The following is a 25,046-nucleotide window of genomic DNA, read 5'->3' as shown; positions in this document are numbered from 1 at the left end:
TCATCATCATCATCATCATCATCATCATCATCATCATCAACAACAACAACAACAACAACATCATCACTACCACCACCACTACCATCACCACCATCCTCTTCCTTATCACCATCCATCACTACCATTGCCATCATCAACATCATCATCACTATAATCTTGACCACCATCACCACCATCAAACATCACCACCATCACTATCACCATCACCACTAAAATCACCACTACTACCACCAACAACCCACCATCATCATCATGATCAGGTCAGGGGCCCATGTTGCCCAGGGTCTCTATATCCCTGGTAATTGAAATTGGCCTTAGTCTCTGATGCCCATGCTTCTGTCTCCCAAGTGCCAGGATTACAGACATGCTCCACCATCAAAAACTGACATCCTGCTAGGGACCAGATTTAGGGTTTCATGCATGCCAATCAAGCACCCTATCGATCAAACTCCACCTCAAGACCTCCATCTGACTCTGTTCTTTGTTATAAGAATGATCTACGAATCAAACACAGTGTTCTTTTGTCCAATGTCATGTGTCTCTATGAAGCATTGCTGTCCACATTCAGCGGGGACCCGTCCAGGAACTGTCCGATCACAATGCTAACTGACTGCAGACAATGCATTCCCAGGGGCCATACCTAATGCCAACTGACCCCACAAGGTGGCTTCTCACACGCAGAAAGTCCCCCATTGATTTCCTCTTTGCATTTTGAAATTGAAACTGATGTGATTGTATTTCGCATTGGTATTCCACACACTAACAAGAAACCCAGTTTGAAGCATCTTAGAATTCCGACTACTGGAGAGGAGGTCCTTCACCTTGCACTGGGGACTGAGGTCATCTGGCATCTTATTACCATGGTAGGACAATTGGCCCTACCTTGGAGACAAAGATTAAGTGCCCAGCAGCCACCAACATTTATTGACCGAAGTTTAATTTAAAGAAACAAAACTCCTCAAAATAGTGGGTTGGGAAAATTCCCCATGCTGCTGTGGCAAGTTAGAGCAGGCTTTCTTCCACCTACACTCTTAAGATGTTTACACTGGGGCCAGGATAAAGTTCAATTGGTAGAGCGCTTGCTTAGTATGCAGGGGCTGTGGGTTTGAACCTTAGCACCCATAAACCAAGCGTTGTGGTGTATGCCTCTGGTCCTCACACTCAGATGGTAATAGGAAGGACCAGGGGTTCAAAATCATCCCTGGAGAGATAGGAAATCTGAGACCAGCTGTGGTTACATGAGACTCTGCCTCGATAATTGTAACCCAGTCTTTGGGACTCAGTAGGTCCAAATGAGAACTAAACATTTATTCATTTAAAATGAGATCTAGATGTGAATTGAACTATAGTCATGAGCTATGTCTCTTCAAGTATCAGGTCTCTTTCAGCACACTTTGAATTTGGCTGCTGCTTTTTAATGAGCTGCTAGTTTGTTCTTTCTCCTAATGGTCACGGTTTGTTTTTCCCACTCACCATTAATGGACTTGGGTTAGCTCTGCCTAAGCACTATTAAGGAAAAAGGCAAAGGAAATTTTACAGAGATAGAGGTTGCCTTGGGGTAGAAACCAGGATTCGGAGCACACAAACAGACAGGGGTTTCCTCATTGAAATGTTATAAAAACTACAGTCATGCCAGGGATAGTGATTCACGACTCTAGTCCCCTATATCTTGGAGCCAGAGAGAGAAGAACAAGAGTTCAAGGTCAGCATGGGCTATTTAGTGAGTTCCAGGCTAGCCTGGTCTATAGAGTTCCAGGCTAGCCCAAGTTATATAGCGAGATCCTATCTTGAAAGAAAGAAAGAAAGAAAAAAAGAAAGAAAGAAAGAAAGAAAGGAAGGAAGGAAGGAAGGAAGGAAGGAAGAAAAGAAGAAAGGAAGGATCTCTGTTTTATTCTGTCTTTCTCTGCCTGCCCCTCCTTAGTTAAACAAAATAGTCTGTGGCATTTCCCCACAGTGGCTTACTGGACTGCAGACTTGAAGCGAGCTAGTGTCATAACACATGACTTGTAAGTCAGAATGCGAAGTAAGGCTCTTAGCAGGAATGTAAAGCCCCACCCCCTCAGCACCAACTTCCTGACAAACACAGATGTCACCCAGAGCATCCTTGGACCAGATGGCACCCATCAGATAAAAGAGTCCTCTACAAACAACTCCTCAAACTTCATCCATGCCTGGAATAAAGGAGGCAGGCAGGAGAACGCCACCGAGGTGATTTCTAGAATGCTGGGTCAGGGTGGTACTTTCTGTAGCGGGACTGTGGGCAAGCTTCCCTCTCAGTGGATCACATAATGTTTCTTTGGTTTTACTCCCCAGCATCCCTTTGAACCACTATGATCTTCCAAATGGAATCCCCAGGCCCCCCAGAAGCAAAATACCTGGTCGTATCATGGCTCCATCGAGCGGAGCTCACTGGAATCCGGGATCAGGGCCCGTGGGGTGACGCTCACAGTAATGGCTGCTGTAGCACAACAAGGTGCACCGAATCCTGGAGCAACCCAAAGCCAGCTGGGCCTGGCTGTGGCGAAGCTGTGCCCCTTCTCTGAGAGAGAACTGGGCTTCTCAGAAGGAATGCTGGGTACATCCTTCTCCACAACAGATGCATATTAGGAGCAACACACATCAGGACCGCATGCATCAGGATCAAACACACATCAGTACTATATGTATCAGGAACATATACATCAGAACCACATACAACAGGACCAACACACATCAGGACCACACACAAAAGAATCAACGCATATCAAGACCAATACTCATTGGAACCGCACACAAAAGAACCAATACGCATCAGGACCAACACCATCAGGACCACATGTATCAGGACCAACACACATCAGGACTATATGTATCAGGACCATACATAGAACCACACATAACAGGACCAACACACATCAGATCCACACACAAAAGAACCAACACACATCAGTACCACATATATCAGGACCAACACACATCAGGACCAACACACATCAGGACCAACACACATCAGGACCACATGCATCTGGACCAACACACATCACAACAGCACACATTAGAACCTACAGGCATCAGGCCGGATGTGATTGCAAAAAGTCATGATTGCCAGCAAACAAAGAAATCATCCACTTCCACTTTGCAGCGAGCTCACACAAACCACATAATAGCTCTACGTAGGTAAGGAGCCGATTCGAAAATAAAGCCTTAACTAAAGAGAAACAGACTCAGAGGAAGACATAGACAGGGCCTGGGGGAAAGGACCCAGAATCCCGGATCTCTGGAGGATGCAGCAGGAGGGTTTTGAACTCATAATCATCTTGGGATACAGAGTGAGAACTTGTCTCAAAAAAACCCAAAGAGGACATGCCTCAGCCAGAGAAGCGCTTGGTGAAGAAACACAATAACCTGGGGCTTGAGCCGCAGGATTCACTTAAAACAAGCCAGGCATGATGGTGTGTGTTTACCATCCCAGAGCTAGGGAGGAGGAGACGGTGGATTCTTAGAGTCTACTTGCCAGTCAGTTTAGCTTACTTGGTGAGCATCGGGCCTCTGAAAGATGGTGTCTCACAAAAGCAAATCCCATGCATCTGTTCATACACATGCACCCCTATCCCTCCCACGCACGCTTCCTAAAGATCCATCGAGAAGAAAGAAGGAAAACAGAGGAAGGGAAACAAGCAAACATCAGAATAAATCCAGGTAATGATAATTGTTCTCACAGGACAAGTACGCACGCACGTCTCGATAGAAGCATCAAGTTCAAACCTCACAGGAAGACGAACAGCAGCGCAGTCTCCTGTGTGTCTCACTGCCCATGACAGAGGCTGCAGGAGCTTTGAGTAAGTCAGACACTGCAGAGTGGTACAGGGCCTGGTCGTCTGGTGTTCTGTAACATTTTAACTCCCAAACAACCAGGGTCAGCCATGAACCATAGCATGGAAATGCCCATGAAAACTTCTGATGAGTCACATAACACAATTGTGGTTGATATTAAGTTATCATTTATGCTACATTTCCTATAGGAAAAAAAAAAGATGTTTAGGACTCCCTGGAGACCCTGTGAGCCCACAATGGTAGCTTCTGCCCGAGCATAGTAAATCACCACCGTTACCCACGGAAAAACGATACTAAATAATTTAACTCTAAATATAGTTCCCTGCTTGGAAATGGGAGAGATTAGAGAACAAATATATAGATGTAATAAAAAAAAGGCGATGTATGGGTAAATTAAGGAAAGGCGTGTGTGTTCACCCACAAGCTGTAGAATGGGATTGAGAGATTGACTGTCAGGGAGTAGTTACCGCAACAGCCTAAGGCGTACCTTCATAGACAGTTGGACTTATAATTCCCTCTGACAGTGGAAGCCACGTACATGAGTTCCTGTTGTCTCCTTGCTTAGTCTGCCTCTTATAGGTCAATGTAGAAATGATTGCATCTGTAGAGAAAAACGTCACCAAATCCGAGGCCCTGTTCTTTACTGCACCCCAAGTATCCCCCACCTGAAAGGCATCTACCAAACATGGGTCTTTCCAGGAGTGGTGCGACCCCATTGCATCTCTTGGCACAAGCATGGTATTGCTCCCCCTCGAATGACACCTGCATATAGAACTCTGTTCACAAGGTAAAAGCTGGGGAAACAGCTCAGTCAGGAGAGTACTCATCCCCAGAGCATGAGGACCCGAGATTGAGCCTCAGAACCTACGTGAAAGACCTTGGGTGCATGCTGGGAGGTAGGAGCAAGTGTTTCCCTATAGAATGTCATATAGGTGAAGGCTGGTATAAGATGGGCGGGAGACATACATATACAGCCACCCAATTAGACAAGATGGATGAAGCAAAGAAGTGCAAGCCAACAGGAGCCGGATGTAGATCTCTCCTGAGAGACACAGCCAGAATACAGCAAATACAGAGGCGAATGCCAGCAGCAAACCACTGAACTGAGAACGGGACCCCCGTTGAAGGAATCAGAGAAAGAACTGGAAGAGCTTGAAGGGGCTCGAGACCCCAAAAGTACAACAATGCCAAGCAACCAGAGCTTCCAGGGACTAAGCCACTACCTAAAGACTATACATGGACTGAGCCTGGACTCTGACCTCATAGGTAGCAATGAATATCCTAGTAAGAGCACCAGTGGAAGGGGAAGCCCTGGGTCCTGCTAAGACTGAACCCCCAGTGAACTAGACTGTTGGGGGGAGGGTGGTAATGGGGGGAGGATGGGGAGGGGAACACCCATAACGAAGGGGAGGGGAGGGGTTAGGGGGATGTTTGCCCGGAAACCGGGAAAGGGAATAACACTCGAAATGTAAATAAGAAATACTCAAGTTAATAAAAAAAAAAAAAAAGATGGGCGGGAGAAAAGTTTTAGGAAAGAGGAGGAGACTGGAATAGAAGGAACTGGAGAGAGGAAGCAGTTGAGAGAACATGGAGGCTGATGTTCGTGTGTGTGTGTGTGTGTGTGTGTGTGTGTGTGTGTGTGTGTGTGTGTGTATACAGGTTGTTATGAATGTTCTTAAGGGATGAATGTGTATAGGGCTTTGTGTGTCTAGGTGGGCAATTATATATTATCAATTTGATCAGAAGTTTCTGTGTTGTGTGTTCTTTCATATGACGATGTAAGCTTAAGAGAGTATGTGGTGGTGGAGACTCTGGGCGGCCATGGGATTGAGATCTATATTTCTGGCATGGTGGCAACCTGCCTTGGGAAATAGATAGGTAGAGAGATTGTTGCCAGGATCAGAGAGAGGCCTTTGGCAGTGTGATATAGGACGGAGCAGAGGCTTTGCTGACTCCGATTAAAATATCTATCCAATATTTTGGGGCACTGGTGCCGAATCTAGTGGGGGTAAAAGACAGATTTTTTTTTTTTATTATTTTACAGCAACATTTCCCTGAGATAAACTGGTCAGAGAACCTAGCCCACTGGGTAACTCGGGTTCCAATGAGAGATTCTATCTAAGAAAGAAAGAAGAGAGAGGGGGGAGAGAAAGAGGGAAAGGAGGGAGGGAAGTAGGAAGAGAGTAGAAGGATCACTCTCCCCTCACAGACAGATTCAGTATGTGGTCCTCAGGGTTGTTTCCATGTGTGTGTACGTGTGATATTCTTGGGTCTCAAGACAGGATGAAGGAGAGAACAGAAAAATCAATGTGTGAACTAAATTATTTATTTCCTGACTTGTACTCCCTCCCCCACCCTCCCTCCCTCCTTCTACTCCTTCTCTTTCCTCCCTCCCCCATCACCAAGTCCAATTTATGCTGCTCATATACTCCTGGGTATAGCATCATCAACTATAGCCTGGTCAACCTACAAAGGACCCTTGAAAGAAAACTCTCTTCCCCATCAATCATCAAGAGTCAATAGCTCCTCATCTGGGGTTGGGGCCCCATGAACCCCTTCCCACTCCATGCTGGGATGTTGACTGACGTGATCGTGTGCCGGCAGCCAGCTTCCACATGTTCATAAATGCACCTTGCTGCCATGTCTAAAACTATTTTTCGGCATTGTTAACTTCAGAATTTGATGCACCTTGCATGTTGGGGATGCGAGAATTGATAAATACCACATTAGACCTCCAGGCTAAGGATGACTGGGCTTTAAGGTGTTTACCGTTTCGGGGGTACAGCAGAAACCCCATTCCAGAAAGGGTCCTTTTCAGCTGTAGGTGCTGGTTAGGGAGGAGTTCTTCTAGAGATGCCAGGCTGCAAGTGGAAGCTGGGAACCTGTGGGTCCTTTGTAAATTTGAACCCAGGCCCCACATGACAGACGGAACCTTGGTGTCCCAATCCTGTCTGCTCAGAAGCATGTGCACACCTATGTGCAAAGGAGGGTGATGGTTTGTATATGCTTGAACCAGGGAGTGGCACTGTTGGGAGGTGTGGCCTTGTTGGAGTAGGTGTGTCATTGTGGGTGTGGGTTTTAAGCCCCTCACCCAAGCTGCCTGGAAGTCAGTCTTCCCCCAGCAGCCTTCAGATGAAGATGTAGAACTCTCAGCTCTTCCCGCACCATGCCTGCCTTGATGATACTGGACTGAACCTCTGAACCTGTAAGTCAGCCCTAATTAAATGTTGTCCTTTATAAGAGTTGCTTTGGTCATGGTGTCTGTTCATAGAGGTAAAACCTTACCTAAGACAAGGATGTTTTAGACAGATTGTCATACCCTGTTCCCATCATGCCCTGTTCCCATCCTAGCCCATCAGATATCTGCTTACACCAAAAGTCTTTAGGGTATAGTTAGTTTTTTTTTTTTTTTTTTTTTTTTTTTTTTTTTGCCATTTTAGGGTGAAGAGTGTAGGCATGATAGAGCCAGTCATTCAGGACTTAATTCTTCCTTGTGTTGTGGTATGGTTTTCTTTCTTCTATTTTTTTTAAATTCCTTTATTTTTGCCATTGTACCAGAGTATGAAATAGCTTTGGGGGTCTCCTGCTCTGAGCTGAGGTGATAGTGGTCATACCCTGTCAACACTAGGGATCTAGAGTAACTCTTCTTATAGCCTCACTACTTTATATTTTAGCAGTTTAATGGGTACATTATAGAGTCTCCCATTTTTGTGTGGAATTAACTCCTCCCCTTCAAATGCTGTGATTAACATCGCTTAAAATAAAACTTGAATAAAATACTGAAACCTCAAACAAAAACAAAACAAAACAAAAAAAAAAAAAAAAAGAGCCAGAGTCTCTCTGGTCTTCCCCAATCTCTGGCTCTTAAATCACCCCCACCCTTCCATGAAGGTCCCCAAGTGTTTTGGGGGGAAGGGTGTGATACAGATATCCCATTTGTGGGTGAGCATCCCACTGATACACACTATGCACTTTGACCAGTTGTGAGTTTATCCATTAGCCACATCCCACAGTATAACGAAACTTCTCTGATGGGGCCCTGAGAGCTACACTAGTCCAGAAGTAGAAGACGGGAACCTAGAGGGTTGTTTGATACTCTATCCATTTAGCAGAATATCAGTAGTAAGTTCACCTCCAGGGCCTTGAGTTCCCCTACTAACACCACTTTAAAGCTCACCTTCAGAGATGTTTTACTGTATTCGTCGAACACCATGGCCATCTCTAATACCCGACTGTTGAATCTTTTAATCACACGTATCTTTTATAGTCACCTCAACTCATACACTGTAATGCTTTCCAGACCTGCCCAAATGCATCCCATATGCCAGTCATCTCTTTTCTGTACAGACTCATAGCTCACCTTCCGGACATACCATATTTTGTTTATCCCATGGTTGGGCTTTGAGTGACTCCCACCTTTGGGTTAGCGTTGTGCCCAGCTCTACAAACATGCATATGCGTCTTGTGGGCGCTTGCTCTCTGTTTCCCTGGGCATCTGTTTAATAGAAGAGGTGTTGACCCCAATTGTCAGCCTGTGTCTGCCACGTCATTTTTTCCTTTCTCTTTTATACTAACGCGATTGGTTCCCAGCCATTTCTCATCCTCAGTACTTTATATATTTCTCGTTCCGTTTCTTAAAGTTCCTATCTCCCAGTGCTCTTTATTCTGCTACAATGGTTTTGATTCCTGTCGAAGTGAATCTAGCAAGTGATTCTTTTGTATCTCTTAGCACCCTCCTGACCTCTAGCAGTTTCTTCTTCCTGAAGGCTTGACTTGTCTTTGTGACACGGTGCTCAGTTTGAATCTGAGAATACTGGCAGGCTCCAAGCTATTTCATGTGGGAATTTCTGATTTGTTAGTGGGGGCTGGGGGATCTGTCCTTATTCCTTTATGGCAGTTATAATTCCCCTGTCTCTGCTTGCACATTCAATACTCCCGACATGTTTTGTGTCCTGCTCCACTTTTTCCTTTTAAAGGAATGACTGAGATTGGCTGGTTCCTGACTTCCGCATGCTTACTTTCAAGAACATTCCTTGAGTTTTGAGTTGAGTGCTGATGTGGGTTTCCATGGGAACATGTGTTAGGGATGGTGACTGACTGGCTTGCGCTCCTCATCTTAACGTCCACTGGAATTCCCACCATATTTCATCTTTGTAAACTACTGGGATGTTTGCTGGTCACCTGGTAATCCATTACTCTTGTCGGTGGGGCTGAGCTGTGTGATTCTGAATTGGCACATTGTCTATATTCTGACTCTCCTTGGCTGACTGGCATGGCCACGTAATTCTTCTCTGACCAGGGAGAGAGAATGGAGGTTGGCAGAAGCTTCCAGGAAGGTCACTTTTTAAAAAGGCTATGCCAGCTAAGACCCTTTCCTGTCACTTTTACTTGATCTGCTATGCTGATGCAATGTTTGGCCCTCCTGCAGCTATCTTAATCTGTGAGGAGATAAGCCAGAGCTTCTCAACCTGGGGATTGCAACCCCTTCAGGGGTCGAATGACCCTGTCACAGTGATTGCTTAAGATCATCAGAGAACACAGATACTTACAAAACGATTCATGACAGTAGCAACATTACAGTTATGAAGTAGAGACCATTTGGGATGTAAATAAATAAAATCAGCAATTTTAAAAAGAAGAAAAAAGACCATGGGAAAACACAGACTCATGACAGTAGCAAAATTACAGTTATGAAGTAGCAACAAAATAGATTTATGGCTGGAGTCAGCACAAGGAACTGTATTAAAGGGTCACAGTGTTAGGAAGGTTGAAAACCACTTATATAAACCATGAGTTAACTTGGTGTGGAGGCATAGTAAGTGCCTGGGAGCCCAGCAGTATCAGGAGCTTTCTTCATTCATTACTTTTGTTATGTGACAAGGAAATGAGTCTATCTTACTCAAGCCATTCTTATTGGGTTTAAGAAAACTAAACAATCTTCCCTAATCATTCTTGTTAGTTTCTATTGACAACTCGACACAAACCTAGAGTCATCTTGGAATAGGGAAGCTCCAGTTAAAACTTGCACTAGTCAGATTGGCTAGTGGGCATGCCTGGAAGGGATTATATCCATTGATAATTCATGTAGTGGGGTCCAGGCCACTGTGGGCAGCACCATTCTCTAGGCAGGTGTGTCCTAGGCTCTATAAAAAAGCTAGCTAGCTGCTTTTTGCCCTTGTCTGAAGAGTTGTCCCGAGGCTAAGGTGAAAAGACTCAGATTAATTGCATTGACAAACGAAGTCTCAGAAATGCCCAACATAGATTTTGTTCTCTCATTAAGTCTCATGAAGAGCATTTTAATGAAAAAAGGAAAAATACAGATGATTTGAGCATTAAAGAGACACCCAGAAGTGAAAATGGAGCTGAATCCTGTGTTCAAGAATATTAAATTGAGGGGCTGGAGAGGTGGCTCAGCAGTTAAGAGCACTGACTGCTCTTCCAGAGGTTCTGAGTTCAATTCCCAGCAATCACATGGTGGCTCACAACCATCTGTAATGGGATCTGATGCCCTCTTCTGGTGTGTCTGAGGACAGTAACAGTGTACTTATATATAATAAATAAATAAATTTTTAAAAAAGAATATCAGGGGCTGGAGAGATGGCTCAGCAGTTAAGAGCACCCGACTACTCTTCCAGAGGTCCTGGGTTCAATTCCCAGCAACCACATGGTAAAGAGATCCGATGCCCTCTTCTGGTGTGTCTGAAGACAGCTACAGTGTACTTGTATGTAATAAATGAATAAATCTTTTAAAAAAAGAATATTAAATTGAGTTAAGGGAGTAATGACCTTGGGGTAAGATTCCTACCCAGTTAAAATAGCTCCAGGAAACTTAGTACAAACCTTTAATCCCAGGAGGCAAAGACAAGCAGATCTCTGAGTTCAAGGCCACCCTGGAGCAGGGCAAGTTCTAGGTGAAGAAAACTTAAATCCAGGTGTGGTGGTACACACCTTTAATCCCAGGAGACAGGGAGACAGGCATACAGGTCTCTAAATTCGAGGTCAATTTACAGAGCAAGATCCAGGACAGCCAAGCTTTTAGGCAGTGAAGGAGTTAGAAATGTAATAGAAGAAGGGGACCATGTTCATCAGAACTCAGCCGCTTCAGCCAAGTGTTTCTGGCTTTACAGTCAAGAGGGGAAGGAGACTCCTGGGACAGTTGATGCTGGTTAGCTGGACCTAAGAAAGAGATCAGCATCACGGAGTTGAAATCTTCTGGGCAGTGTTTTTTGAGAGCCGTGTTCCAGAGATACCAAGGTTGTACCTTGTGCTATGGCTGGACTTGGTAGTGTGTAAGAGTCACTCAGGTGGTACTGGTTTGGAAGGCATGACGGGGTCATGAAGAGCAGCTGAGGCTGGGCACTGTGCGAGGCCATGGAAGGCCACTGGTGAAGGTGCAGCCTCAGTTGCAATTGATGGCCCAGGACTGAAGGGGTCAGACAAAGGAGTTGAGGCTTGGAACCATGAAGAGAGCCTAGATGCAATGGAAGACCCCAGGGTATTGGAGATACCCATAGACTCATGTGTTTAAACAAGCCTATGGAGGCCAGGGAGTGGAATGTGGTGGTTTGCATATGCTTGGCCCAGGGAGTGGCACTATTAGAAGGTGTGGCTTTGTTGGAGGAAGTGCGTCGCTGTGGTGGTGGGCTTGGAGACCCTCCTCCAAGCTGCCTGGGGATGCTCAGTCTGTTCCTGGCTTCCCTTCAGGTGAAGAAGTAGAACTCTCAGCTCCTCTTGCACCATGCCTGCCTGGATGCTGCCAGGTTCCTGCCTTGATGATACTGGACTGAACCTCTGAACCTGTAGCCCCAATTAAATGTTGTCCTTTTTAAAACTTACATTGGTCATAGTGTCTGTTCACAGCAATAAGACCCTAACTAAGACAAGTGTGAGTTAGACTATTTCAACCTTCATGTTGTGTGTGAGATCATTCACTAACCGTTTTTCTAGGACTATGTACTTTCTGGTTGTTTTTTATTTATTGAGATTAAATTGCTTCCATTCATATATATATATATATGTATATATATATATACATACACATATATATACACACACATATATATATACATATACATATATATATACACACACATATATACACACACATATATATATACATATACATATATATACACACACATATATACACACACACATATATATACATATACATATATATACACACATATATACACACACACATATATATACATATACATATATATACACACACACATATATACACACACACATATATATACATATATACATATACATATGTATATATGCATGCTAGCTAGCTGCCCTGATCCAGAGAATGAACCAGCAAGCAGCATACTCCATGATTTACACCTCAGGTTCCTGTTTCAGTTCCTCCCCTGGCGTCCCTCATTGGTGAACTGTGACCTGACAAGTACAAGCCAAATAATTTTTTTCCTTCCTAATTTGCTTTTGGTTATAACGTTTATCACAGAAAACTAGAACATCGATCTTCGCAAATGGTTTGATATGTGTCTGTCAGGCCTCATTCTCATGTAGCCTCATCAATTCAATCCCAGCTCTCTGTATCTAAACTACAAATTAAATATCAATTACCTCCCCCCCCTTTTTTTTGCAGCTCCTTCTATTACTTAAAATACATTTGTTTTAAGATGAAACACATTACCTACAGTAAGTGGAAAATCACCATTGTGTGGAATAAGGAGAGGCTCATTATGAGCAAGATTGGATTCTAATAATGCCTGCCTGCCTGCCTGCCGACAAGAGGCTGTCAAGAAATCAAAGCCTCAAAGACAAGAAAGCTAGCTGAGCATGAGCTGGGGCATGACACACCTCTCCAGGCTACAGCCGTGCTGGGGTATCACTCAAGTTCATTCAAACGTAAGTCTGTGTGCCAAGAACATCATTTGCAGATCCACCATGGGAACCTCTGGGAAACCCCCATCCAGGAGCACGTTTTACCCATCAGGCTTTCTACATATTTATCTAAGTCAGTGCCCTGGCCAGCGAGATTCTGAAAATATAGAATGGGATCTAGGGGCAAAGAACAATTAACTATTCTGCTGTGGGTTCCGGATCCGTGGAGGCAAATCAAAGCAGATTTGAATCGCTGAGATAACAGCATTAAGATGAGACTCTCGGCAAACAAACTTCTTCAAACAAGGAATATGAACTTGGAGGCGATAAGAGATCTTCCACTAACTCCCGCTGAGTTCGTCGCTGATACGAAAGTGGCTCCTTACCCATGAAATTGCACCTGTCACAGCGACTTCACTTCATTAAGGCGGCTTCCTGATCCAGGCAAGATTAGCAGCAACACACAATCGAGGACTCTCTAGCTAATGAAGACCGCCTCTCCTCAGTTCCCACAGCTGAGCTCGGAGTTTTAAGATAACTGAGAAGAAAGGATTTATAAAGCAAAAACACCCTCCCCCCCCAAAGCCAAAGCTACCAACATTATCGAGGCATCGACTCAATGAAACATTCTCCAATTATCCTCCAGAAGAAAGGAACTTCACCTCGCCCCAGCATCACCTCAAATACCGGACCAAGGTTTCCCTCTAATCCACTCTGTGACGATAGAAGAATAAAATGAAAAGGTTTTCAAGTGGGTCAGGGATAACTATTGAAGATGCTAACTAATAAATGTGGTACCTAATGAAAACATCTATTTTCGTTATGTGCATTTTCTTAAGTAGAAAACAGATACAGGGTGAAAAGAGAAAAAAAAAAAAAAACCAACCCAAATGTTTCCCTGCAAAAATTAATTTACACTCAGCTTTTCCTGGCATCCCAGCTCTGCTTGCTTGCAGGAATTCCAGGTGTCCATCTTCTCTGGAGTTTTTCTGGGACAGCATCTGCTCCGATAAATACCCTTCTACGTTTTTCCTGAGTGGACTTCTTTGGATTCATAAACTCGAGACCATCTTGTAAGTACGCGTTTAGACTTGTAGCTTGGTCAGTACGTTAATGGAGGCAGTCTTACTCCAGACTTCATTAATCAAGCAATTACAGGCATCCTCCTGCATACTGGGCACTTGCTTGGAGGCTGCAGACACAGCTGCAAGCAAGACAGGATTCTGACACCAAAGGAGCGTCTGTCTGGTCTGGGCAGACCATGAAGTTCAGTCTGCCAGCCTGTCACATTGGGACCCTACCCTGTGTCTGTGTCCTATAGAAGGTCCACATGACCACACTGCACAAGCATGTCACTAGCATGTGGTAGACATGTTTTGATATACCGTGTCCTCACCCTTAAAGCAAGCACAGGCTCATGCTGATACCAGTTTCCGTTATCTGGCCACAGAAATATGGACCAAGTAGGCGACAAGAAAAATTCTCCAAATGGGTTACATCATGATGCTCTATCCTTCAGAGAAAAACAAATCCCTGGGTAGTCTATCTAGAGTTTTCTTTATTAAAAGAGACATTGGCAGAGGTGCAGGGCAAGAGCGGACTACTCCGTATGTCAGTCAGAGTGCTTAGCGAGGGCCTGGAGATGTGGTGTACTGGAAGGCTCGGGCTGTCAGAGCAAGAGCAGGGCAGCTTGCACACCGAGGTGAGGGGCCACCCTCAGAATCTCTACTCTTCCCTTCTGTGTCCAGGATGAACACAGCCAGTTGTTAATAAGGTGGTTCAAATCACTGTGCATCTGTGGGCAACATCACTGCTTATCAATGAGTCATGGCAGATGGCAAACAGATGGACCAGGAGGACTGGGAATACGTTAGTTGGACTCTTTCCCCCCACTTGTCTCTCTTCTTGTGCTAGAGAATAAAAGAAATGATCCAGCACATCATCTAGGCATTCATTCATTCATTCATTCATTCATGGTATCATTCATTTATCCATGCGTATGTCTGTCCTTCCTATCATCTACCTACCTACCTATCTATCTATCTATCATCTATCTATCTATCTTTCATTCATTCATTCATTCATTCATTCATTAATCCTTTCACTTGGTCATCCATCCATCCATCCGTCCGTCCACCCATCATCCTCTGCAGAGATATCTTGCCAACCAAATCCACTCATCTACCATCCATCCATATCTCCATCCATCTATCTATCCCTCACTCTTCCATCCAGCGTTTATCCATCTAAATATGTATCATTTACTTTTCATTGTGGTTGTGGCCAAACACTCTATGAGACACACCTTATGGGAGGAAGGATTTCTTTTGATTCTCAACTTAAGTAGGAATCCAATCCAGTACAGTAGAGAAAGCAAGAGTGGGCTGGGCACAGTGGTAACACGACTTTAATCCCACACTTGGGAGGCAGAGGCAGGTAGAACTCTGAGTCTGAGGCCAGCCTGGTCTACTGAGTAATTTCCAGGCCAGCCAGGGCTACACAGAGAAACCTTGACTTGAGAAGACAAATAAACAAGCAAACAAGTAATAAAACAGTGTGAGGTGGGTAGGTCACATTGCTTCTGCAGTTTGACAGCAGAGAGCCTCAAGGCCTATCCCTCATGATTCACTTCCTCCCAGAAGTTTCCACGATCTCCCCAAACAGGCTGCCAGCTGAAGACTTAGTGTGCAAATGAGAAAGCCTACTAGGGGTGGGGATTTCACATTCAAGCCACGATACCAACCTATCCATCCATCATCCATCCATCTAGCAATCCAGACCCCATCTCCACCTGTCACTCTGTCCATCACTCTCTGGTTTTGCATGTTTCTGTCCGTCAGTCCTCATGTACACGACCACAATGTCACCTTTCACAAGGACGGTGCTCATTTTGCAAATTGGATCTCTCTCCTGGGCACACTGGGCCGAGATCATGTGAGACCAACATGTTCCCCTGTAGGAGCCGCTTCTACCACAGGAACATCCAGGGCAGAGCTCAAACACCAGCTTCCTCTTTTCCTCTCATTCTTTTCCAGTCAGAAATAAAGGAAGGGCATGGATGGGAGCTGCTGCAGGTGACCCAGATTCTGGTAAAGGAGAACGGAGAGGGATTGACGCCAAGCCATTCCTGAATTGCTTTCAAGTACTTTTGGTAATGAACTAAGGGAGTGGGGGCCAGAACAAAGCAGCAATAGCCACCCCCATATTGTGGGGAAATAAATGTATTCTCCAAACAACTGAGTTTTGGAATGTAGAATGGCATTCCAGAAACAATATACTACCTTGCTCAATTCATCCTTTGATTTTTTTTCCCTCAATTTTTTTCCCCAGTAATATAAAGAGTCAGAAGAAACCTAAAAGTGACAAAGAAAATGTACGTGACCAGACTAGGAATTCTCCCAGGTTCCGGGAGAGAGGAGTAAATCAAGAACTCCTAAGTCTCCAAGCCCATCCTTGCCCAGCTGTGAATTGCCTGTTTCTAATTTGGTGGCCATCAGAAGCAGATCCGGGTTTTAATTTCTCCCCGGGGGTGATTCACGATCGCCAGTAATTCCACAGCGGGCAGCCCACTGTTCCATCAGCAAGTGGCCCCCTGCACAAATACAATCACATGCATTCCGCTGACATCAGCTCTGTAAAGGTGGGCCGCACCCTTGCCTGTAAAAGAACCAACGCTCCTGTGTTTAAGGCGTGCGGAAATACGATGTAAGAGATGACCCACGATTCTGGGTACCTCTGATGAGAATCAGAAAGAAGTGACAACTTCCTGTACTGTTGGATGCCATTGCATATTGAGATCCTTGCAGAAGATAGAGCCTCTGTGACCCTGTGTGGGTCCATTACGAGCACTACCCCACCTCCCCTATCTGGGAGACCATTTTACCTAGAGCCATTAATGAGAGATAACACGCACCAAATGCAACTAGCAATGGAGTCGGTTAGCAAACGTAGGAGCAACAGGAAGCCACCATGGCAGAGAGTCTGAGCACAGGTGGGACTTACCTCTTTCCTGAGCCAGCAGATTTCTTTTGACAGATGATAACCGCTGGTGCGTACTTCCCAGTGTACTCCGTGCTCTGCTTGACGTCCCAGAGAGAAGAAGTGCTGGCTCTCACCCCAACAATGCTCACTCCTTTCTTAACCTTGGCCCTGTTGGAGACAGGAAGTGCACGTCTGAGATAGCCCTGGGGAAGTCCCGAGGCAGCAGTGGTGCCAGGGACACGGCGAGCATTTGCACGTTGTAGCCTGACGGTTATGAGCTCATGGGGAATCAGGTTTAAACGCAGATTTGTAACCACATTTCCTATCCATCTGTCATAGTTCCCCCCACCTCACCCCACACCCCAGTTATCCCCACTTTTACAGAAGGAGCTAGTAAAAATGCTTGCCTTCAGCAAACATCTGCTACATACGGAAATATAATGTCTCTATTAATTAAAAGACAACACATAAAACCACCATAAAAACCTACCTGAAATCCCTTATAGTGAGTGGTTGGGAAATGGAAGTAAGCCAAAGAATACAGAGGTAACACTCAGAATATGGGAGCGTCTGCAGGGAGAGGGTCCTGAGCAGTCAGCGAACCAGGTAAAAAGCAAGGATTAGATCTGACTTTCCCGGCAGTGTCTGAGTTCCACCCGGAAGAAGTGAGGTTCAGACAAGTGAGAGGATATTCGTGAGACCCGGCACATAGAGGCACTGGGCTGAGTAGGGCTAGCCAACTTGTATGTTTCTGTTCCGTCCTGACATTCTGATCAGCTTCATTGCCATAACCAGAGCCTGCATCTTCATCATCTTCATCACCACTAACAGCACCATCATCATCACCACCATAGACACAATCCCTATCTTGATCATCATCATCATCATCATCATCACTATAATCCTTTTCTTCTTCCAATCATCCACAATTCCATCATCATGATCGTCACAAGCTTCCTTCATCATCACCACCATATACTTCATCATTATCCTCCCAACAATGCTAATTGTCATCATCACCACTACAACCTCTATTCCTCATCACCATTACCACGATGTCTACCTCATCACCATTACCACGATGTCTACCTTGACCACCATCACTACAGCCCCATCATCATCATCATCATCATCATCATCATCATCATCACCACCACCACCTCCACAATCCCCATCCTCTTCCTCACTAACACCACCACAAACGCCTCTTCAACATCGTCACCATGACAACGCCACCACCACCATCATCACCACTATATCCATCTTTTTCATCAGCACCACCATCTCCATCTTCTCTAACATCCTCCTCCTCCTGCTGTACTATGGATTACTTACCATCAACTGGATGCTATTCTAAATTCATTGTAGTTCTATATCATTTCATCCTCAAATAATCTGTTAGGCCATTTGTAAATCGTGTTTCTCTCATGACTCCAGAGCAGAGGAACAAGCCTTGAGCTGCAGGTAGTGAAAGGACTCTGGACAGCTGGAGCTTGGAAAACATGGCTCTGGCAGGCCTTGCCTTTCTCCCCTATTCCCTTGGCTTTGCTTAAAAACCATTAGACTATATTCCTGAAGCCAGCCACCAAGGTCTAATCCTTTTTTTAGCCACATTTTCTTCTCCTGCGGGTGACTACCAAGGTCCAGCTATCAAAGTATTGAAGACCAGCAATCAAAAGCCCCCTTTGGCTCACCTAATTAATATGCCCAATTAAAATTAAATACCTCATCCTAATACAGGATGTTCTATTTTACTTTTATAAACTGCCGTTTCCTTATGGGTCACATCTGTCCCCTTTCTATCCAGAGGCAGTCCTTTTCTTCTGGGGACAAATACCCCTCCTCCCTCTCTCTTATTCCTTTCTCCTTCTCCCTCTTCCTCTATCTCCTATCTTTGTCACTTATTCCCTGACCTTTGTGCCTCAGGAGCAAATACATCTCCTCTGTGCTGAGAAGTTGGTCTTGGGGTCTCTTGGGCAGATATTTTTCTTTTAGGTAGGACAATAGTCTGGGCTCTCCCTGCATCCCTGTGAACTCCTGCTATTAGAGCTGATAAAACTGATGGACTTCACCTTCTCTGCTACTCAGCGCTGGTTGGTTTGTGTCATGCTACCCAATATCTACTCATGATTTAGCTGAGGACACAATCACCAAGGCATCCAGTTTCCACCTAAGACTCCATTTGCCATCTCTCCTTTGCTTTTCCCTTTATTATGGAAGGGAACCACGTGGTCCCATGGGCTTTTCTGCAAAGGACAAACACCCCCCCACCCCACCCTTACACAGAAGCAGAATGCCAGAGGAAGATGAGAAGCCCTCTTTGCACGCAGGTCCTTGTTTCTTTCTAAGAAATTTCAAAAGAAAAAAAGCCTCCGTGTGATGGGAAGTCCGGGGCAAAAGGGCAACACAGTGATTTTCACAGTTTGATTTACAAGCTGCATTGTAGATGTGAAGAATTTGTGTTTCCTACTGTGCCTTCTCTTTCTTATTCCTTGGGGAGAATATAAAGAGCTTAGAAGGAAAAGTACCAAGGGATGCCTGGAGGCTTTGGTTCTCCAGGGGAGGAGATAGTAATGCTAGCAGCAGTCTGTGTCACGTGCTCTGTGCTAAGTCCATGTGATCAGAAGAGGAGCCCCCAGTTCCTGTTCTGCACCTCTGAAATCTTCACTGTTAGAGGTAACGCAATGTCTTATAAAGGACAGCATTTAATTGGGGCTGGGTTACAGGCTCAGAGGTTCAGTCCATTATCATCAAGATGGGAGTGTGGCAGCATCCAGGCAGGCATGGTGTAGGCATTGCTGAGAGTTCTACATCTTCATCTGAAGGCTGCTAGGAGAAGACTGGCTTCTAGATAGCTAGGATGAGGGTCTTAAAGCCCATACCCACAATGACACAACTATTCCAACAAAGCCACACCTTCTAATAGTGCCAAACCCTCGGCCGAGTATATACAAACTATTACAAGAAGCAAACGAAGACATGCCAGTCCTGTACCATTAGTACTTCTATTGGGAACAGTTTTATACACACTATGAAGGAGAAGGTACGAGGTAGCCATGGTCCTAAAAGGCCATCAGCAAGACTGGCAGTGGTACTACAGATAGGGTAGTGGGAGAATTCCCACCATCCCCTAGCTGAGAACACTAGGACTCCTATGTTTATACTATGCATATAAGATGATTCATATCTAGTACCTCGTAACCTAGAGAGGCCAGAAATGTTGGCAAATTGCCCGACAGAGAGCATCTGTGACCAATCCTCAGTAGAGTCCTACGCTCCTGGACTGAGCTGTGGTGGTTTGAATATGCTTGGCCCATAGGAAGCACTATGATTTAGGAGATACGGCCTTGTTTGGAGTAGGTGTGGCCTTCTTAGAGGAAGTGCACCATGGTGGGGTGGGCTTTGAGGTTCTAAGTTCACGCTCTGCTCAGTGCATAAGAGACCCTCTTCCTGGCTGCCTTTGGAAGACAATCTCATCTGACTACCTTCAGAGCAAGATGCAGAATTCTTGGCTCCTTCAACACCATGTCTGTCTGCATGCTGCCATGATTCCTTCCTTGATGATAATGGGAAGAACTTCTGAAACTGTAAGCCAGTCCAAATTAAATGTTGTCCTTGTGAGAGTTGCCCTGGTCATGGTGTCTGTTCACAGCAATGAAATCCAAACTGGACATGAGGGAAGCCTTTTTTCTTGATGTATATGTCATGGTCATTTGCTTGGGGGAAACTGGGGTCATGCTGTGTGGTTTCACAGGAAGTAGATTCTGGGAGGTTGTGCCTGGCTTCCTCTGGCTGTGGTCCAAGACCTTTCCCCTTTGTTTCCTACAGTTTGTGTGCTTCTCAAGGCATAAAGTTGAGCAGCACACATGACTACAGGGTAAAACCTCTGAGTCTTTCTAGTGACTTGTTGAAGTTGGCGGTGATCTTGAGGAGTGATAGTTTCCCGCTGGAAGACTACACTTTTCAGATCCCTTTATGGATTATGGGAGTCATTTCCACCCCTATTAAGGTCACGGCCAGCTTCTTCCTATGGGAATTTTCTCTCATCCACCCACATGGCATGGGACTTATGACCCATCCATCCATGTGGGTGAGATTTGAGATGAACCCCTCATTGTGTTTCAGTCAATAAACATAGTACTGTCTAGAAGTTCAAACTTGCCTGCCTCCTCCTCTACTAACCCCCTGCTGACTTTTCTGGCTCCTTTAATCTACCTATAATAATATGAAAGGGACATTGACCTCTAGTAATGCATACATTAGTGTACAACGACAGGGGAATTGACCACTTATGGATAGTCTTATATAGCGTGTAGTTTCTACCACCTCACTTTAAGCTCTGGCAAACCATTCTACCAACCCCTGTCCTGTTCCCTTGAATCTGCAGATGAAAAGACCCACACTGCTTATTTTTAATATGCTTTTTAGTTCAGTGCCAGGCACTTCTAAGCCTACTGCAGCTAATGTGCCCTTACCTTCACTCCCAGCTCAACATCTCTAAATCTGCCCTCAACTTAGTTGCCCAGTTAACCTTTTCCTTACTCAGCATCCTAAATCTGCCCTCTGGTTAGTTGCATTTCTAGTCTTCAGCCTGCTACCCCAGGCCCAGTCGCAGAAGTGGCCAATGGGCACTCCACCCGTGATCTCATATGGTTTGTGGCTCTATCTCTCTCCAAAGCATGGCAAGTCCCCTTTCCTCTTCTGTATCTGCTAGCCTGCTTTTGGGAACCTGGAAGTCTCACCTCTTCCACCCAGCCATTGACTGATAACATCTTTATTGATCAATCAAGAACCAACTGGAGAACAGGACCTTCAATGTTCACACACAGATTCTGGGCTACAGTCCTAGATGCTAACACTAACAGTTTTAGAAATGGATTGTAGGGTATAGCAGGCATTGTATCCGGGGAGGAAAATGAACATGCTTTGTGGGAGTTTTATTCTTCTGGTGTTGGGATGGGACCCAGGACCTTACTCAGGCTTGGCAAGCATACTATCGCCAGGTGACCTCCCAGCCCAGTTTTGTATTTTAGATAATGACTATACTAGCACACGCTTTGCATGCACCATTTATAAAGGTAAGGTTTTTATGCCCAAGCCTCAAGTCCAACTGGCCTGCATACTCAGGAGAATCTTCTGGCAAAAATAAATAAATAAAAGTTTTGGCTCCCGCTGTGTGCACACTTTACTAAATTATAGGCAGTCAGGCATGCTGGTGAAGCAGCTGGGGAGATGGCCCAACATAGAATGTGCTTGCTGAACAAGCATGAGTTTGATCCACAGCACCTAGATAAAAGCTGGGAACAGAGGGAAGAGCTTGTACTCTCAATGCTAGGGAAGTGGAGACAGGAAACTCTCAGTGGCTTGCATGCCAACTAGTCTGGCCAGATGAGTAAGTCCCAGGTCTCTGTCAGAGAGCCTAATTAAAAAGCAAGGCAAGATGATAAAACCCCTGAGATCAGCCTGTGGCCTCCACATGTACCTGTGCAGTTCTGCACATGCATGGAGATCTGCTAGTGTAAGACTTCATTCACCGTGGACAGCTATTCTTCCGAGATATGTTAGAATGGATTATAGAGGCTACCCCAATTACTGTGCACTGGAATTTTATTGAACCAAATTTGCTTTAAATAAATAGGTCATCAACCTGGCTTTGGCAATCTCTTATTCTCTGGACGGTTCTAGTACATAGGCCTTAGCTGACATATAATGGGCTTATATTTTACTCAGATTTTAATCCTAAGTCATTTAGAATTTGGATGGTATTTCTCAGCGAGTGGTTTTTCAAATGAATGGGGTTATTCATTTAGCTCTTAAATTACTTGAAGTTTTCTCTAGTTACAGTGATCCTGAAGAGGAATTTCTAAGGTTTACCATAGAACACTGGATTCTCTTCTCTCACGAATAGAAGACCTTGCTGAGAAAATGCGCGCGCATGCGCGCATACACACACACACACACACACACACACACACACACACACACACACACACACAGCCTGCTCAGCTGACAAGGAATGAGAAAGAGGTGTTTGCCTGGTGGAGCCTGCACCATGTGTGAGCATCACACACAAACATCTGCAAGGTTGGCCGCCGGCTCCTTGGAGATGGATCTGAGGTGTTTACAGAACATGGCCAGCTTGCATTAATCATTCTGAAACATTTCCTTTCAGAGTTACAAGTGGCAGCCTGTGGAAGCCCATGGCAGGCTGTTCTTAGAACCTGTGGAGACTGGCTTCACTGGGTCTGAACCAAATGTTAGCTCCCTCTTTGTTTATGACAAGCGAGTTCCTTATAGTCATTAATGGAAGTTTATAACCCACTTGTGGTTCCATAAATACAGGTTACCCTGACAGCCTCATTACCAGAGATAAACACAGCACTTGATTTCCGAAGACACTTTATTGTAGATTTACATTTAATAACACATCCACCATGGTGAGAGCAGGAAAGCCATAATTTTCCCCAGAGAATGCCCATTCAGTGTAGGCTGATACAGACAGAACCTGCTTGGGGTTAGGGGATGCTGTGCTGTTAAAACATAATAGAGCAAGCTGTAAAGACTAGACATGAGTGTTGCGTGTGATGTTTATATTATGTATATAGCATATGCACAATGTATACCCACACTGCCCCAAGCCCAGGATTCAGGAACTTAACTGAAATAGCCAGGAATAGCTGGCAGCCCGGATGCTGAACACAGAAGCATGCTGGTTGTTGCCCTTCCATGCCCTAGCCTCTGACTCTGGATAACTGCTTAAGCAATCTGACCTCTGGCAATGATGGTCTTAACCCCAGATCATACATTCAGGTTGTCTGCCCACTACTTTTGGAAGAAGTTGACAGTCAACCCAAGCTAAGTGTCTTAGGCAGGGTTTCCTCGCTGTGAAGAGATACCATGACCAAGGCAACTCTTAGCAAGGAAAACATTTCATTAGGGCTGGCTTACAGTTTCAGAGTTCAGTCCATTATCATCATGACAGGAAAGACAGCAGTGTGCAGGTAAACATGGTCCTGGAGGAACTGAGAGTTCTACATCTTTATCTGAAGGCAGCTAGGAGGTTACAACCACTGGGTGTAACTTGAGCATTTAAGACCTCAAAGCCCAGACTCCACAATGACATACTTCCTCTAACAAGGCCACACCTCCTAATAGTGCCATTCTCTATGCTTTATGGGGATCAAACCTATTTAAATCACCACATCAACCTACCCAAAAGCCCTCTCCTGGGAATTCACCACATACTGAACCCTAATAACCTGCCTCTTTCTCTTCCTTTTCCTCTCACCTTGCTTCTTTCTCTCTAGTCTCTGACATTAACATATACAAGTCGGATGTTTATTAGCATATGCAAATGATCATTTAGCCTCAACATATGCAAATGATCCAGTCCATTGAGGTCAACACATGTAAATAGTCCTCTAGTATTAACTTGTACAAACTACTCCCTAATATTAACATATGTAGGTTGCCCCTTGTATTAACATATGTAAATGAGCCCACAGCATTGACATAGGCAAATGATCTCTTTGCACTACCATATGCAAGAGGCCCAAGGTATTAACATATGCAAATGACCCCTGCATTAATATGTGCAAATTATCCCCTAGCACTCGAATGTACAAATGGCCCCTGTCATTCACATGTACAAATTCACCTGACATTACCTTATGCAAATATTTCTGAACCTGGCTCTCTCAAGCTCTTCTTTTAGACTGTGAAATAGCCACCACCCTCCCATTTGGTACCTTTTAAACTAGACTAGAGGTGATTCATCTGCCATAAGGCTGACTGAGGTGCTGTCAGAGATGCCTAAAACAGGCTTGCTTTGGAAAAAGACATTACTCTTCTCTGATGTAGCAGCTCACAGCGGGCCTTGGTGGTGGGTGGCTCAGATCCACTCAGCTATTCAGAGATCAAAGATGATCATGGTCCTGGCATTTCTAGCCCATGTTTTGCAGCACCTCTGTCCTAAGTACCCCAGCCAATGGGAAGAATGAAGGGCGAAGAATAGGGCAGGGAAGGTCGCAATGCTAACTCAGGTAAGCTCACAGTAAGCTCACAGCCTATGGAAGGCATTTACTGTCTTAGCCACATAAGGTTACAGGTGCAAAGGCTTCTGGAAAACCAGTCCACACCAGGACCTGACAGTAGTGATACCCAAGAAGAGTTGGGCCTGTGGGTGACTTGCATTCCTACCTCAGTTAAATGTGTTCTGCATCATAGAGACCGTGGGCAGAGCTAAATCCCCCTACACTACTTGCACACAGGCCCACTACAGAGAAGATCCACCTGAATAGTCACCAGTAAACACTCCATGCAGGCACATTTATGAATGGCTTGACACGTGGATTATTAAAAGTGCTTGTGTGTTCAATAAAAGAGGCACCAAAATG

At 44.9% G+C, this 25,046-nt stretch overlaps 1 protein-coding gene across 1 annotated transcript in view; it reads right to left on the bottom strand.

The window, feature by feature from the left end:
• Tmem132d (transmembrane protein 132D) overlaps nt 1-25,046 on the bottom strand; it is a 638,373-nt gene that overhangs the window by 331,581 nt on the left and 281,746 nt on the right. The window contains 1 exon segment of the mRNA NM_198727.2: nt 16,672-16,818. Within this exon segment, the coding sequence (NP_942022.2) occupies nt 16,672-16,818 (147 nt within the window).

The sequence above is a fragment of the Rattus norvegicus genome, chromosome 12 (genome assembly GCF_021556685.1).
Source record: "Rattus norvegicus strain SHRSP/BbbUtx chromosome 12, alternate assembly SHRSP_T2T, whole genome shotgun sequence".
Classification (NCBI taxonomy): domain Eukaryota; kingdom Metazoa; phylum Chordata; class Mammalia; order Rodentia; family Muridae; genus Rattus; species Rattus norvegicus.
Note: the sequence above shows the minus strand (reverse complement) of the source record. Positions and strands in the feature narration are given on the sequence as shown.